The sequence below is a fragment of the Taeniopygia guttata genome, chromosome 9 (assembly GCF_048771995.1).
Source record: "Taeniopygia guttata chromosome 9, bTaeGut7.mat, whole genome shotgun sequence".
NCBI classification, from domain to species: Eukaryota; Metazoa; Chordata; class Aves; order Passeriformes; family Estrildidae; genus Taeniopygia; species Taeniopygia guttata.
Window position 1 is genome coordinate 2,987,477 of NC_133034.1, and position 18,478 is coordinate 3,005,954.

Sequence of the window (18,478 nt, forward strand, 5' to 3'; positions counted from 1 at the left end):
TAACAGACTAACAGGAAATATTTGTGATTGGTTTGAAGACATTTCTCCCAGTGCTTTTTTCTTTGTCCTTGCTGAATTCTGTCAGGAGCTGAACAAACTGCATCCCCTCACAGATGCCCTGCCTTCCCTAAGGCAATTATTTGTGATTAGCTACCATAAATGTAATTAAATGTTTAGATTGTCCTGAACAATTGAATGTTGTACCTCTAATGCCCGTTATTAGGGCTATTCCTGACAGGTAATGAAAACATTATTGAGGCTAAAAATGTCTGGTACTCTTTGTGTATTCAGCACTGAAGCAGTGAAAAGGCTGACTGAAGGGAAATGAGCTGTAGGGAGAAGTACTCTGACCTGAGGCAGTGCCAGCAGGATCTTCAAAGACTTGAAAATGTATGATTTGCATCTTTTTGTTTCCTTTTAAATGTCACTTGATCTTTGTGGTTAAGAGCAAAACCGAGCTCTGTTTTTTTAACCAAAGTTTACAGCTTTTTGGATGTTCATGCAGCTCTGTGTGCCATTTTTCTTGAACTGACCTTAAGATAGTATGAAATGAGACACAACTTCTGCAAGATTTTTTTCTGATCTTGTGATGGTTTCAAGCCAGTGCTGTGCCAAGAAAAAATCATTAGGTAGGAGGCTATAGTTACTGTATTCCTGATTCTACAGTGTTGAAAGCTGGATTTTGGCTTAAAAGGCATATTTCTCTGATTTGATAAGCTTTCAGATCTTTCTGTGCATTCAAGTTGGCACTGGGTAGGTGAAGAATTGTGGTGTGGATTGAGTGACTGGATCTTGCTCACATCTCACTCTGCATTCCTTTCCATGTGAAGTAATTTGCTGACACCTGGGGAGATACACAGGGCAGTTTGGGGGCCTGGGAGCAGCCAAGGAATGAACGACTTGTATAACCATACCCACGCTGCTCATGATCTTGCTGCCCTGGATTTTCATCTGCAAAACCTTTTTCTTCTTTCCAAATGTTGCCAAGTTGGAGAAATTGTGTGTCACAATTTATTAGAGCTTCTCTCACATCCTCCAGCCATCTCTAACCTTGCAATGTGGGAATCCAGGTCCTTCCTACTGAACCAAGGAATGACATGCTCTTGTAGTTAACCTTTCCAGGGGCAGCAGTTTCTGCTCCTTGCATTTCAAAAAAATAAATGACTGCTTCATTGATAAAGTGTAGGGAAGCCAAAATGAACACTTCCTGCAATCCTAGAATCTCCCTTGGTGGTACATAGGCCAATGAGAAGTTTCCCCTCCTGAGGAAATAGTTTGTGTTTCTGGTGAGGGACATGAACAGCTTAAGTTATGAGGACTGGGTGGGATGTGCCATTTTGCACTGTGAGGTTTTCTCTTGGCTTAGCAACAGGGGTTCAGTCTTTTCTCATGTCACCTTTTCTAGACTTCTCCTCTCATCAGTGAACATTCTGGGGCCTTTCTGAGCTCTGCACTTGATACATGTATGTGGGTTCCTGTAAATCTGGATTGCTGCAGGAGTTCCTTGCTCATGACTGCTCTTCCATGTCATATCTGTTACAACAGTGCATCCCTCCCTGGCCTGTGTATTGTGGTAAAATAGATTAATAAGCACATATAAGACACTAATTACTGAATTAGAAGGTTACAAGGAGTCAAAAAAATATCTTCTCTCCTGTTCTACCACTTTAGATCAGCCCTCCCTGAGTCACTCTTGTCAGGTGTGTCTAATCTGTGCCTAAACACAGAAAGTGATGGTTCCATGCTATCCTCTAGGCAACCTGTCCCAGTTTTTCATTATCCATGCTCTTGGTGATTTATTGATTTTGTTTAACTTCAGTCTTATCTGCTTCAATTTAAATCCATTACATCTTGCTTTATCTGTCAGAGAGAAGATTGCTTCCTTGAATCAGCAGTTAAAGACCATTTTCACACTGTACTCTCTCTCTGGGATGTACACTGTACTTTCAGTCTTTCCCCAGAGTTCATCCTAAATAATCCTTGTTCTTATTTTGACTATTGCCACTTGCTCCATGTACCCTGATATAGGATGCATGTCAAGCTGTCTTGAAGGTTCCAGCTGAGACCTCCTCTGTGCCAAGCTCAGGTTCCCCATGCCCCTGTAACTACTCTAGCTATTGTTTTAGCCACCTCCATTGCTGGAAGTGTCAGAAGACCCCTGGAAGCTGTTCACATGAATGAGACAGGAGTCTTGTGGCAAAAGCACAGCTGGTAGATACACTGGAGTCACTATATCAAATCGAAATCAAACCAAGGGACCTGATATGAAGTCAGCACTGGGATAAAAGGTTCTTGAGAAAAGGTAGGATCTTGGAGAGAGAAGGGGGGATTTTGGTCACAGATTCATGCAACTCTTGTGGATTTTGAGAAATAAGGTTGAGCTTATGTGACCTCAGTTCATCGCATGAGTCAGGAGATTTCATTCCTTGTGCCTCTTAATCTGATATTACAGTGCAGCTCAGAGGTCTGGAGGTGTTGCTATTGTTACACAGAGAAGGAACAGAGGTGAAATCAGGTATCCAAGATCAAAGGAGAAGTCAGGCATTAAGCTGGACAGTGAGCAGCTGCATCAGAAAAAGGCATGTCAGGCACTCCCTGAGCCCCAGCAGCTGGAGGGCTGGGTCCCACATGCACATGTGCAGCACGCTTCAGCCTCCGCCTGTGGCTGCCACCAAAGCTTGCTCTGCCCTGCAGTGTGCCACATGGGCACAGGAAGGGCTCTGCCCTGAGCAGGGCCAGAGCACCCTGACCCCACAAACTACAGCTGCAGTTCAGGCCTGCTGCTGATGCAGTTCTTGTGCCTGATTAAAATCCCTGCAAACAGCCCTTTTCCTTCCTGTCATGTGGGGAGAGAAGTGGAAACAGTGGGCAAAAAAGGTCTTTGCAAATGACACAGCTTCAGGCAGCTTCAGAACCCATTCTCTGCAGTGTTGCTAGCTAAGTTTTCCTTGAAAGTTGTTATTTTGTATGTGGCATGTTATTTGATCTCTTCTGCTTTGAAAAGCTCATTGAGAAGATTTCCCTACCACTTTGGAGAGAGGAGGAAGGGAGTGAGCAGACTGTTGGCATTGGAATATCTCGTGTCACCCAGCTAGGCTAAACTCAAATAAGGTATGAGGATGCAAAGTTGTGCTGGATTCAATTCACTTCCTGAATTCATGAGCAGGACCTAGCCTGTTCTTGTCCCATGTCTGAAAATCATCCTTCTTCCCTTCTTCATTTTTCTGCTGGCTCTAGATCTCACGTTGTCAATTTTTGGGAGCTGCCTTTGGCTGCTAAGCCTGTTCTCTGAGTTTTTGTTTGTGTAACACTTGCAGGAGTCCAGAGCCAAATGCAGGGTATATCTGTAAGAAACAACCGCTGAAGGTCAGTAGGGGCAGCTGAGGAGGGGAAACTTTGTCTGTTTTATGCACATGGAGTGATTCAGACCAGGAGTCGACCTGAAGATGAAGCACATGACAACAAAAGGAGGAAAACGCTTTATTTGACTATCAAACCCCAGGCTGACTTTGTTAGCAATTCTCTTACTTAAAGCTATGAAGAACATGCAATAATGATATATGTCTTAGACTGAGACATATGAAAAAATAATGCTCCTGTTATTGGTAACTCATGATAGGGGTGCATGTTTCACTTGGAGCCCCACCCCAGAAATGCAAAATATGGTACTATACTTTTCCTCCCTATTTGGTCTTTCTTTTTACTTAATTTTTCCCATTGATGCTCATCTCTCTGCTGCCTCCACTTTGACATCATGCCACCTTAAAATGCCATAGGAAAGAGTTTTCAATTGTGTTAGGTGCATTTTTATGCTGGCAATTCAGAGAGGCTCCAGCTGATGTATATACACATAGCTTTTAGCCACATCTCTTTCCTTACTGCCCTTGAGGTTTTCTCCCCTGTTTACACAGTATTCTGTGTGGGGAGATCTCAGACCTTCAGAGAGTGCTTAGACCCAACAGAGAAATTAAAAGATAAAATTAATGAGCAGGGACTGAGGTGGTTGAATGACTGGCTCTGCTGCAGGTGCCCTGGTATGTCTAGAGCGAGTCATTTACCCTGAACCAGTTAATAAACATAGTACTTCCTCTCTCTCCCCGTTTCCCTCCCTCTATCTTACATAATTAAACACCATGGTGCAGACACTGTCACCATGTTTATCCAGCACTATTGGGTCATGCAGCATCTAGGAATTCAGCAGGATGTGCCAGAGGAAAGGTGTTTGGAGTAATCATATTGCAGCAGGGCTGATAAAAAGGACAAGTATGACCACAGAAACATTAGTTTAAAAGCAAACAACATAATGAAGAGGGAGCTGCAGTAGCTGAATGTTTTGGGTAATTTGTAGTGATGTGTCCAGTGATGGCAGGAAGAAGTCAAGAAAAGCAGGATTTCGTATCAATCACTGCCTTGCGTTTCCTGGGCTTCATGTAGGCCCTTTCCTTCAGAGTCCTCTTTTAATTAACACTCTGAATTATAATTCTGCAGATTGAAATCTTGACTAAACAAAGAAAGACTGGTTCTAAAAGTGGACTGAGTGGTTAGCATGGTTTTAAGATAAACAAGCCATATATCTAATGACCTTCAGCTTCCTATATCACTGCAGTCCCATTATTGAACACTGAATTGATGATAACTGAGGGAATATCAGTGGATGTCTTGTGGCTACATCTATATGCACACATACACTTGGGATTTCTTGAGCCACTCTTTGTCTTTAGTGGAGTCTTTTCTTTTCCAATAGCTTTTTTCTTTAGAGGAGTTTACCCTGTCTATAAAATATTTGCTGTCTTTATACTCCTTCAAGTCAATATTTCTTCTATAATTTCTCAACAGCACTCTGAAAAAAAAGAAAGAATTGAGTTTGAAAAAGGTTAAATATTTTTGTGCTAAAGTGTAGTCACAAAAACGTAGTTGCAGCGGCGTTACCATGGAAGGACACACCATCATAGCACTTGCAGCCTGGTCCTCTAGAGCAGAAGTCTCCATTACTTTTCACCAGGAATCCTTCAGATTCCCACTCAGTACTCAAGGGGCCAAGCCTTTAAACACTCTGAAGGGAAGCTAACTGTGGGTATTGTGTTCATTTAGTGCAGAGGAGCAGGCCAGAATGACCTTTTAGAGAGTGTACAAACTTCCACTGCTTGATGGATGTCCTGAGCTGCAGAGCTGAGCATGGGCCCTGTCTTTGGAGGAGGATTCACACAGTTTCTAGGTAGGACTTTTGGCCTGTGCACAGCTGAGGGGTGCCTCTGCCAGACAGCTTCAGCCTCCTGTAAGTGCACCTGCCTTGCAGAAAGGTTCATGGTAAAAATCACAGGGGCAGATGGACATTTGTTCCATGACCTTTCCTGTGGCCAGGTGTGTTAGATTTCCTTTTTAGTAGAAAAACTGAGACTTAGTCCCCCATTTCATGGGAGCAGCTCATATCTTTACACTCTATCTTCTGCATAAACTTGTGATTATCTTTTGCTGGGACAGTACTGAGCTTTTTCCTATTAAAATAAAAATAGAGAAAGGCAGTGAGTGAGGAGGAAAGTTGACCTGGTTTTATAAGGTAAGCAAAATATATCCCAATTTTCATGAAAAGATGACCAGGCATATAACAATATAAGCTTTCCATGTGTTGAAGGCAGAAGCACAATGAGGCAATAAGCAGTATCTTCCCTTGAGATTTGCCAGCAGAGGGAGTGTTGCAGTGCAATGGTCACAGATTGTGTCCTAGAGCAGGGGGTGCTGGACTCTGAATTTTAGCTCTCTGTGTTCCAAATTTTATTTGACATACTATACTGCCATATTGGCCAAAAAAGTATCTTTTTATATTTCAGAAAAGTAACAATATTAATTATTGATACAGTTGATACTTTACATTTCAAGAGTGAAATGACACTACATAGTGCTGTGGCTAAAATGTAGGGTTTCATTTGGTACAGATCATCTGTCAATTTGTGAGAATAAATCTACAAATATTTTCATAATAGTTATGTCTCATATTGCTGCACTGATGAAAAAAATGTATTTCTGATGCAAACTGCAGCTCGTAAAATTGAATGGAAGAAATAAACTACAGGTACAAGACACAGAGAGCCATGAACTTTTCAGTGTTGTGCAATCATTTTGTACAAATAACCTACCTTGCACACTTATCTTCTGCAGGAAACCTTTATGCCTCCTCACTGCCTCACCTCTTCATCTGCTGGGTAGTCCTACCTGTCTGGAACTAAAGCTGAGGGATTTGAATGAGGCACTGGAATGCAGCCTGTGTTTATTAGGGGCAGTGTGTGTTTGTCTGTGCAAAGTGCTCTGCCCAGGCGCCTCTGCACCTCTAGATGGCTCCCAGATCCCACACTCTGGAATCCCCCACACCTTGGCCAACATTTTTGTATTTCTGCTGAGCTCTGTGTGTCAGCAGGAGTGGCAGTGTCAAAGGGGAGATGCCGCTTTTGGCTTTGGGCTATAAAAGTAGCTTTTTAATAAAAACACCATAAAAATTATTTTATAGTTTTCCCAAGTTTATTTCTGGATTTGCTTGTTGAACAGAACTGGAGAAGCTGTGGAGTGCAGCAGCCCCCCTGCCTGGGGTGTTTGCCTGCGCTTGCAGTCCTGCACTGATCAAGTGTTGTCTGACAACACTGTGGTGGAGGCCCAGGTGACCTCTGGGGCCAGGTTAGTCAGGGCTCTGAGCAGAAACAGAGCACTCCAGCTGGTGGTGGGAACACAGAGAAGTTTTGGAGTTATGGTGCTGTTATGATGTTCAGATATTTCACTGATTCTGTGCCTTGTTTTGCCATTGAATCCAAGTCTTCATCTGGCACCACCAGCTCGAGTGATGGTAGCTGCCAGAGCCTTGCTCACCTAGTCCTGCTGATTTTGGACTTGCTTCACCATTTGGAGGCTTCCCAGTGAAGGCACTAAATACAGCTAGAGCAGGACATGCAGTGGATGTCCATGTGTTGTTCCTCATGCCAGGAGTCATTAGCATAGTGCAAGTTCTCACAGATCTACACAACTGGCTTTGAGAGATTTTTTAACTGCACCTCTTGGGAACTGTCAGAATCTGTGATATTTAAGTGATCCTGAGATTGTAGAAAGTCTCTGTCTGTCAGCCCCGTTGCCAAAGAAGAAGCCATAATTGGTCTGTGCTGGTTTCAAGGTTGTTTATTCTGTTTATCTCTAACATGTTCTGCTGCCCTGCCGCAGCTCTGTCCTGCAGGGCAGCGTGTGGGGCTCTGCCCTCAGTGGGATGGTACAAACATTAAATACCACAAACTACCTGTGCTGGATTTACAATAACGTGCCAATATCTGTCACCTACGTTGGACAGTGTGTCCCCAGCCTGCACCAACAGAAAAATGCCAACACCACAGTGAAACATGGAGGGCATGAAGAAGGAGAAAAAGGACAAGGCACACCCAATTTCCTCCATCTTGTCCTCTTTGAACCCCTTATCTAGAATCCTAAAATTCTACTTTTGCACCCATGCCACAGTTAATTATTACTCATATCAAATACTCAGAGCTGGCAATTCATCCTGTAAGATTGAAAACTCTTTTCCATGGACAGAGATCACAGCCAGTGTCTCTGGGGGCTCTGTCCAGGGGGGTTCCTGACCCCTGCCAGGGTCCCAGACCTGCCAGGGCAGCCAGAGGGAAGCCCTGGATTCCCACAGGGAATAATGAAAAATCCATCTTTTGTGGAAAAGGGAGATATGTTGTTTTATTGACTTAATATATAAAAGGTTCTGTATATAAAAATGCTGCCACTTTAGATTGAGAGCCCTACAAACAGTGTTTTTGCTGTGCATAGATGATTAACAAAACATCTGTGTCACCCAACTGCTTAGTGCCAAAATTAGTTTTGGATGCCTATACATATCTGCACTGGAGCAAGAACCTCCTGGGAAGTTGCTTTTCTCATCCATCTGTGAATTTTGTTTCCTCTTGTGCAGTTAAGATGCAAATGTTCGTGTCCTGCACCAAAATCTGAATATGTTTTGCAAGGAAAATGCCATCATTCTGTGATTATAGAGCACTTTCCCCAGTACCTGCAGAGGCTTTCATTTCTAGTGCCTTTCAGAGGGCCTGTCAAATTGCCATTTATGCACAGAGCAGAATCAGTCTGAAGGTTCAGAACCTCTGCTGACAACAGCATCCCTGCTCAGCAGTCCTCATCAAGGCACAGTGCTGCATCTGCTCTTCTTCATGCTGGCTTGCTCTTTATAAACATCTGTAGCACCTGTAATATCCACCGAAATGACAGGCAATTCAGAAAAAGGGTTTTCTGCTGACTAAGAAACAAAACTTTTGTTTGAAGTTAATGTCTTTCAATCTACTTCTTTCTCATTAAGTGTAACAAGGTTTGTTTTTACAAGGCAGCAGTAAATAAAGGCAATTTAACAAAAGAGCTTGGGTATCTGGATTTGATCAGGAAGTTAATTTGAAGCCTCAGGGACCTTCTGTGGCTATTTGACGTGATGTTTTCTGTGTAGTTTCTAATTTGAAACTCTGCTAGGTCATTTTGCCAGCCACGGTTGATCAGTGCAGAGGGATTTGGGGTGGGTTGCAGCTACTGCACTGTACCCAACATTGTCATCTTGTCTCCCAGAGGCAGTTTTTTGAGGGGTGGTTGTATCATCATTAATTTAAGAGCATTTCTCAAGTTCTGTGCTTCTGTGTTATGTGAAGCCTGAAAAACACAACTCTGGGCATGTGGGAGGGCTCTCCCCCAAAGAATTTTGTTTACTGTTCATAATTTAAATCTTTACATGCAAATTCATTTGCCACACAAAGTTCCCCTCAGGTAGGTCTATGTCTCTTTTTACCATGTATAATCCAACCCCTGACTGGCATCCAATTTGCTTTAAGGATTTCTGGACAGGCTTTGCATTTAGTTAAGTGTGGAAAAGTGTAGGTAAATTGAGACCATTAATTCTGGGTATGTATCTCTTCCCCAAATACGTGTGCAAGGCTTTTTTGTTATAGCTCTGTGGTGACTGAGGTGGTGTGATTGGTTCCTTGGGATGGCAGTTCAATCATTGCTCAGAACCACTTCTGACCTCTGTGACAAAACTTTGTGTGAAGGGAACACTTTTTGTGCCGTGTTTGCTTTAAATCCAAGAACAAAATTTAGTTCATGAAAAGTCATTTCTGTGACTGTTCTTCTGGAAAGGCTTGATGGTCTTAGATCTTTTGAGGCACTTCCAACTGGTGAACATCCAAGTAACATCCTAGAAGTAGCATTATCTTGGGCAACCTTTGCCAGCCCAGCTGGAGAGACCTGCCCTGAAGCCAGACTCCTCCCTCTCTCTCCAAGACTGTCCCTTTCAGAACAGAGGTGTATCAAAGTCACAAAATGGAGAAACTGGGTATTTCAAATGCTGTTTCTGTCCTGGTACTGAACACACCTTTGCTTTTTTCCTCTGTGCCCTCAGCTCAGAATATCCATAATGACAATAACAGTTCTGTGACCAGCACGTTTCAAACCCCAAGGCCACTTAAGTCCCTACATGGTTGTAGAAAAATCTCAGCTTTTCACAGCTCTCATTACACAGAGGCTGGATGAGTTTCATGCTACCATGTTAGAATATTAACTGCTTAGATATCATGGTAAATTAAGAATTTAACTGAATGAGGATCCCTGGGAAGCTAAGGAGGAGTTTCAGAGACTCAGTCATTTCAGTAATTCCATTCAGATTATTTTTCAAACATACATGACAAAAGTCAAACCAATACAAGTGACCCTACACAACATTATAACTGAAACCTGAAACAGCTGTATTAGCAACCTTATATTGCAGTGAAGGGAACACTTTCATTCACTAGTTTTTCTTTCTTTCCTTCCCTGCTTTTTAAGTGGCAGAGTTCAGAGCACACAGCACTCTGCAGGATGAGACCTCTTGTGAATGATCCTCCTCCCTGTCCGGGGAATTACACATTTCCTTTCCCTGATGTGCAAGCACTGAGCACAGAGGACAAGTGGCTTTCTCTCACCTATAAAGGGGAGCTGCATTTTAGTCTCATCCCATTGCAGATCAAAGACACGACACTGGGCTGTGCCTTTCAGTCAAACAAGGTGTGAAAGGAGATTTAGGAAATGTATATTGATAGCATCTCAAGAGTTGTTACCATCACCTGTGGAGAAAACAATTGTCTGGATCCTGAAATATCAACAGAAATATCAACAGAAAATGCTTTCATGTTGTCTTGACTTCAGGGAAAAACTGTTCTGATGTTCCTTGAGCTGGAAATGAGGTGATAAGTAGGGTCAGGTCCAAGTTAGTGGGAAAGCAAGTCCGACTTGCTTAGGGAACTTGCATCCAAGTAAAAGCAAAAGCCATCTAAATGGTCAGATTGTTTTTGTGGTTGTGAAAATTAAGGATAAAATTCTTCATTGAAAGATGAGTTGAAGCAATATGTTTAACCTCTTCTGCCAAGTGTTGGGCAGAGAAAATTAGGGAGATACAATATCTGAGAAACTCACTATTGCTGCAATATAATATTGTGTGAGAAAAATATTCAAATATCAAATCTGATCTACAGAAAAAAATGATACCTTGACTTTCCCACCAAATGAAAAATGTTCAGAAGACAAGAGTGACTTGGCCCATGGGAGCAAGTGTCACATATGGGGGCAACCTGGATGGAAGGTATCTTATTTTAAGGAGATAAAGGTCTTCACACATCAAAGTCACGAGGTTTTTTTTTCTGGTGACTTTATTTTGACATGATTATATATGGCTGCATGTAATAACAGCAAGACAGATCTGTAACTTAAATTTAATCCTGTTTTCTTTTTCTTTTCTATTCTATTTTATTTTTTTCTATTTCTATTTTTCTATTTCCTATTTCTATTTTTCATCCACATTTCAGAGATCGTAAGAGACATTCAAGAGAAAAGCAGTCAGAGGAGGTTTGCTGTGGTTTGTGCATTGTTTGTGAAGTGTGAACGCCTTATTTCAGTACTCATTTTTCACATTTATTCCAGGCCCTTGTCTTCCAAATGTTTATGTGCTCTGAGATTGAAGAGATGTATAAACAAGCAACTCTGTCCATGGGTGATGAGGGTTTTCTCAAGAATTCTTCCCAAGAAAGAGCCATAATTGGTCTTTAGATATTCTCAGTGTAATCTCATGTAAATTAAAGGCACAGGGGCTGTTGTCTAATGGGCAGCCTTACTGAGAATCACTGCGGCACAAATATTCAGTTCCCAAGCCTGTGATTGTGTTGGGAGCACAGGGCTAGATCAGAGTCCAATGTCAACCTCCCCTTCTGCTCTGACTGAGTCCTTTAAACTCCATTTCTACAGGAAAGTCCCAGAAAAACACCATGAGAAGTAGTTCCAGAAACCCTAATGAAATACACACACTACAGGTTGGGAGAAAATTAAACCACATGTGACAGAGCACATGGTCAGGGCAAAGTCTGGGCTCCCACAGGCACTGAGAGACCTGCAGAAGGTACAAAATACAGGTTGTTGGTCCTGTAGGGATTCCTTCCCTGGGCATTAGGGGAAGTTCAGTGAGCTCATGAATGTCAGATTTACCAAAGGTGAGCTCTAGGCCTCTCTCTTAGGCAGAGGACTTGGCTAGACTTGGTGGAAATTGAAACTTCCACATCCTCTTGCTCCTCAGGGGAGCTCCATCCCAGGCTCCATCTGGTAGACTTGGCCCTGCCAGGCTCATCCTGGCACTGGTTCCATCCTCAGCAGCACTGGGGCTTGTGTTCAGTCCTGGGCTCAGTGCAAGACTGCTGGTTGGCATTACTTGGTGCCCTTCATACATAGAAGTTGTTTCCTTATTTCCCACAAGTTGTGGAAGCAATTGTGGGGCCTCTGTTTCTGCTTTAAATGCATTATTTTGTATTATACCCATTAAAAATAATGAATTTGGGAGGGGTCACAGCATGAATATCCTGACATAGCTATGTTTGGAATTATAGATGGAGCATAAGAGATTTCTGCCCTAATTTTTTTGCAATTTAATTCATAATTATCCTTGAGTACAGTTGGCCATCTTCATTACTTTGCTTCTACTTGCCTGAATAGTTTTTATCTTAGTTTCTTGCTGTCTGTACGTCTGTGTTCAGAGCAGTGGTGAGGAGGCAGAGCTGGTACAGCTGAGCAGCTGCTGCTGCACTCAGTGCTGTGTGAGCCAACTGCTCCCACAGTGAAATGCTGCTCTGTGCTGCTCACTGCTGCTCACTGCTGTCCTGGGGACACTGGCATTTGCCATTATTGGAGGACCTCAATTACATGTGTCACTGATTGCACACAGTAAAGGACACATTGTTCTGATGGTTATGTGACTTGTGTTGCCACTGCAGCGCAATTTGATCAGGTTCAGAAGTGATTTTTGGACTTGTTTTGAAGTACTGAATTCTCTCCCTTGCCTCCTCCATTCAATTTCTATTTTCCTTCTGCCAAGAGAAAAAATTCTTCTTATTGAGAAATTCTCATTTGGAAATAATTCTTGTGTCTTTCTTTTTCCAATTTACATGCTATGTTTTGGAGTCTAAAATCAGAAACTGTGAAATGTTCTTTGATGTGATTTGCAATTTGTCTTCCCCTCTGAGGATTGACACTTCCTCTGTGACAAAGCACCCCGGTGAATGTGACCTGCATCTCAGGCTAAAGGATCTTGTGCTCTAGTTTGTAGTTTGATGGATGCAATTCACTTGTGGTGGTTTTTTGTTTGTTTGTTTTTGTTTGCTTTGCTTTGTTTTGCCTTTTTTTTTTTTTTTTAAGAAAAGTCTTTCATTGTTCATTATCTCAATTTTTAGATTTTAAAATATGCTAATCATTCTTGTGAGGACTTTCACCAAATCCTGTGTAAAGAGGCATCCAGCATTAGGGTTAAAGGCTGCCATCTATATTTATGTGGCATCTCATTCTAGATATGAATGGACTGAAGCTGAAATCAGCCAAGTATCTCAGTTGGGTGCATTTGTAGAACTTCTGACAATAGCTGAACCTGAAGCTGACAGACAGCAAGTACTATTTTTACCTCAGGAAACTTTGAAGACACTTTGCTGTGGCTTCATTTTCTGCTTCAAAGTAGAGAAATGTCCAGACTTCTGTTGAAGAAAAGAAGACTGAGGCTGTCTTAGGGTCAGCTGTCCGTGACAAAACCATTTCCTAATACTGACAGTGGTTTTAATCCTTCTGCTCAGAGACAATGATTTGGATGTGGTCTGATAACTGATCCATTTAGTGCTCCTGATATAAGCCTTCTGAAAAAATTAGATTTAAGAGCTTTTTCACCTTTGGTTCAAGTTTTGGTATGGGTAATAGCTGATTACTCAAGTGCAGTTTTTCTATATATATTTATGCCACATTTCTGTAATGCAGGCACTAGTAATTACTTCCCAGGTTTTTCATAAAAACCTCCTCCCCAGATCTGAGGATGTGTTCACTGGAGTTTCTACATCTACTGGCAAGGGATGCTTTCCATTTGATGTATTTGAATGTGAAAAGTGTTTTGGTAATAGGCTGTGAAAGATATGGCCAAAAGTAAAATTTTGGCCTCTGCATAATTACATATGAAAATGAAAAAAGGGTTAATTAAGAAACATTAAAGAAAAAAAAAAAAAGAAGCAAGAAACAGAAAGACCTCAGGACCACCAAGAAATAAGACATTGAGTATAACTTGCAAAGACATCAGTATGTATTGAATTAATTGTGTTTTGAAGTCCTTTTTCTAATAATAGTTCATGTTATCCTGCTGCTGTGGGATGTCATTGCTAAATCATTCTTTTTTGTTTATTCACAGACCCCGCAGCCAGTTGAAAACTGCATCAGTGAAGGAGAGTTTGAAGACGATCTGAGTTCTTCTACCCCAAGCACAACGGAGCTGGAGGTCCGTGGATCCAGCCAAGAAACAGATGAAGATTATTTTGAAACTGTGTCACATCAGAGTGGATCTTTGTCAGATGTAAAAACTGAGCCTTATGAGAGTGCATCAGACACAGAATCCCTTTCCAGTGACATAACTGGGAATGCTTGCTCAGATTCAAACTGCCTGTTTATTGAAAAAAAAACCCTGTGCTGCAATCTTCCCAAAGAAAAGGCAGAAACCTTCCATGAACTGAAGAGCTCCAGGCAACCAGAGTTCACCCAGCACATACAGCTAGAATTGTCCTCCAAAATAAAAGAAGCACCAAGTAAAACTGAATTTTGCATCCAGTTTGCAGAGTTAGAGGGTGAAGAATTGGGTGATGAAGAGCTAACATTATCCAGTGATATTTCCATCACAGAGAGCCAAGGCCATGAAGAGAGCATCTTATCACAGGCAAAGAGAAAGTCTGGAACAGCACTGCAGAGTAAGGCAGAGTTAGAAAACAGGGAAGTGCAGTCCTATACCAACCCAGTACTTGCAGAAAACGATACTGCAAGACTGAAGGAACATCCTGCAGTATTTAGCATTGCATGTTTCAAAGCAAACTCAGAAAGTTGTTTGATTTTTCCTGAGGTACAGCAGTTTTCCTTCCAGTCAGATGCAGCACCAAGCTGTAGTTTGCCTAATCTTCATTTTGAAACAAATGAGCCTAACTGTAAAAGTGACACTGAGACATCTGACTGTAAGTGTGAATTAGAGTCTATGTCCAGTATAAAATGCAGCAGGAGGAATTCAGCTGACTGTGAGGACACTTCAGATAAAAGGATAAAACATGGAAGTACAGAGACCATGCTGACATCAGATTCACTCTTCTACCAGAGTTGCTTCAACCCAAAACCTCGGCTACCATACACAAGGTCAGAGATTACAGAAAGTAAAACATGGCACAGTGCACCTGAAAATATCAGTGCTCAAAGGGAGACAGAATGTGTGGTGAGCTGTATTCACCCAACAGACAAATTTAGATGGTCATGTTCCACATTACATCTTCAAGAGCTGGATTTTGAATACACTTGGAAAAACTTAGGAAGGGTAACTGTAAGCCCTGAAAAGGCTATAGAAATAGAGGGCCAGTTTGGCATAAAAAAATCTCTTCTTGATACTGACACAACCTCAAAGGTGTGTCAGGTTTCCCAACCAGCAGCCTCTCCTCAGTGCATTGATTATTTGCACTCTAAATCAGAGACACGTGGCCTTAGCCCAGAGCCAGCTGGTACTTGTGTTGACATCTTAACACGGAGTGATGCTTGTGAGGACAATCCAAACCAAAAGGAGAAATCCTCTTCCCTGGATTGTGGTCCAGGGATCATAAGCGCTGAGGAACTGACACAAAACAATGAGCACAAAGCTGAAAGAGATCTGGAAGCAAACAGATTCCCGTGTGATACTGATGTTGAATCAGACACTGGTGACACTGAGAGCCCTGCAGCTTCACATGCAGGTGTTCCTGCTGGTGTGGAAAGCAGAGACTGTGAGTGTTCTGCAAACTGTGTTTCCAGTACTGCAATACAGCACAAACATTTGAAGGAGAATGGCCTTGAATCTGAGCTGTCAGATATGGAGATTGTGGCAGGAGAAAGATGGGCAGATGATTCTTCTGATCTTGGCTTTGGTTGGAAAGTCCTGGAAACTGCAACACAACCAGATGGCCGTGACAGAGGGGCAGAGCACGGAGAGTCACTGCAACAAAATGCAAGTTGCAAAACCGGTGCCTTAAGGAGCCACTCAGAGCTAGGAACAAATGAACATCCTATTCATAAAGGAAAGGATGAAGAGAGTGTCTTTGCTGTTGAAAGGACTCCCAGATCAGATTATATAAGGCAGGGACGGGATTTAATGGCTACTCCAGAATTAAAGCCTGCCCCAATTATAGTCTCTGTAGAGGAGAAAGGATTACAGTCCAAAACACTGAATGACAACCTTCCTACTGAAGTGGTGGCTGAAACATTGGGAAATGGAGTGAGCAAGGATTTGCTGTCTCCTCCTCATACTGTCAGTAAAGCTCATGGCAAGCCAGAGAGAGTTCTGAGTGAAAGCTGGAACTGTGAAGAACTAATTCTGGCCACCCACCCCCTTCCTGGCAGTGCAGAGGTACTCTGTGGTAGAGATGCAGCTGAAGTAAAATCAGAAATTTCAGAAGAGAAAAGAGGGAAAACAGAATCAGTTTCATCCTTAGGGTTCACCTGTAGTAATTCTGCAGTAGCAAGTACCAAACTGGAATTCAGGAATGTTGCTGTACCACTAGGTAGTGATACACTTACTGCAGAAATTCAGACAGATCCATGCGAAAAATCACTCATAAAATCTCCCGGTGGAGGTGGTGTGAAGCTCTCTGAGGATGAGCCCTGCAGGGCAGGGGCACTGGTGACTGGTGCAGTGACACTGGAAGGCAGCAGCAGTGTAAGCAGTGTGTGCCAGGGACATGGTGCTGGTGTCAGCCTTGAAAGGCCCAGCACTGTAAAATCACAGGGTAGAAGTGGTGTGATGGCCTTTGAGGAAGAGCCCAGCAGAACAAAGAGGGGTTTTGAATTCAGGACAGAACATTTAGGAAAGTCAGGCTTTAGAAACCCTGGAAGAAGCAATGATCAGGTGTCTAAGGAAGAGGAATTCAAAGCACATCGAAGCACAGAGGAAGGTTTGAATATTACCAGGGCAGTGACAGTGCAAATGAGCAGCAGTGTAAGCAGTTTGTGGCAGGGAGATGGTGCTGGTGTCAGCCTTCAAGGGCCCAGCATGGTCTCTGGACAAGCAGTAGGCAGGCAAGGAAAGGAAATCTGCAATGGCTCAAAGGAAGAAACAGGTATTTGTGAGGAACCCTCTCCTAGGGAAGGAAAGGAGGGCTCTCCTGCAGGACACACCTCTAGCCCCAGCAAAGACAGTGCACTGAGTCTGGATGTGTCTGATGTCTTTGACGAGTCTCTGAACAGGGAGACTCACAGCACTTTCATGCTGGGCCTCGACAGTGTAAGTACCTGCAGCACTAACAGCGAGGAACTGGATGAGAACTCATCCCACATCCTGGGGAGTAACAGCAGTCTTCATAAAGCTGTACAAAAGCCAACAAAGAGTGAGAATAGTGGGAAAGCTTCCAGGTTTTTAGTATTCCCAAAAATGACATCTTTCAAGAAAACTAAGCCTGCCTCATGGGAAAATCAGGGAAGCAGCAGTATCTTTGGGAGCAAGGCTAAGATGGAAGACCTGGATGTTGGGAAAGATGACGAAGACACTGCAAGTTTATTGTCTTTCAGAAGTTGTTCTTCTGGTTTAGTCTTCCACAGGAAGGAAAGCTACACCTCTGAGTACTCTGATGATGATGATTTATTTTATGAGAGACCTGCAGGATTTTTCAACAGATTAAGCCTGAGGAAGGCCTCTGGCTCTGGTCGGATACTGATGGAAGATGCAGATCGACAAGTTTCAGGTTCATCTGAAAACAATGACAGTGAAACTGCGGAGCATTCAGGGATTAGAAAATCATTCCCTGAAAATGAACACAAAAGAAACAAAACCCCTGAGGGTAAGAAATTCAGGACAAGGTTGGCCTTGGCACACAAATCCCTCTCAAGCTTATTTGAGTCTAAATGTCCAGAAAAGGAAAACACTGAGCAAAGCTCAAAAGCATCAGTGAAAAATGAAAAGGAGAAAGCCAAACTTCGCCATAGCACCTGGAAAGCTTTACTAAAAAGCAAGGAGGCAGATGGACTAAAACGACCTGTCTTAGTAAGTTTATCCTCCACACAGGAGAGTCTTAATGCAACTGGTGGCCATGCGTTAACACCAGAGGAGCGACAGCATAGTTCCACTTTTTTAAAAACAGAAACAGATAATGGCTCCTTAACAAACTCCAACTATTTTGACAGCTCTATGGAGCCTGTTGATGTCTCTTTACCGGCACGTATGTGGAGAAGACGAATACAGTCCCATGACTTGGGTATCAGATACTCACAGAGTTCAGACTGTGATGAACAGCAGGAGGTTCTGAGCAACAGTTTAAATACTTCTCTAGAGGAATACTGGATGAAATCTCCATTTAGCCCCACGGACTTGCAGCTGGCATTTAGTCAGTCAAGTCCATCATGTCCCCAGCTCTCCAGTTCTGATGGTAAAGACATGCCTTGTAGGCCCATGAGTCCCAAACCTCAGAGTTCACGATCCACTTCCCAGCACAAGAACTTCCGTTATCCTGGGCGAGCATGTGCCGCTTCCATGATCTCTCTTGGGAGCAGCTCTGCAGTGGAAAGCAGTCTGGAGGCTCCTGAGAGACCGAAGGCTCTGAAACCCAGAGGAAGTCTCTTACACTCCTTGGATGACTTCCAGAGGGATGACAGTGGCATAAGCAGTCAATCCCAGATCAGCTTAAACACAGCTTCTTCCATTAGTGACATGCTCCAAGATGAGGTGAGTTTTGTCATGGAATGATCAGGGAGTGGTTGGGTTTGCTGTCTTTTGCTTTACTATGGTTTAGGAATTCCAGTGAAACTCTTCAATGGCTCAATGGCTTGTTGGTTAGAGTGCATAAATATTCCTCTTGGTCTAAGATAGGTGGCACTACTTGTTCTTTCTGTTTCTGTTCAAGACTGTATGAAT

General features: G+C 42.8%; 1 protein-coding gene across 2 annotated transcripts in view; it reads left to right on the top strand.

Annotated features, from left to right (window-relative positions):
* The window catches only part of ARHGEF4 (Rho guanine nucleotide exchange factor 4), a 222,335-nt gene that overhangs the window by 81,101 nt on the left and 122,756 nt on the right, over positions 1-18,478 (top strand). For both annotated transcript variants that reach the window (XM_030280163.4, XM_030280164.4), the window contains one exon: positions 13,766-18,289. In XM_030280163.4, the coding sequence (XP_030136023.2) occupies positions 13,766-18,289 (4,524 nt within the window). The remainder of the gene's footprint in view (positions 1-13,765; positions 18,290-18,478) is intronic.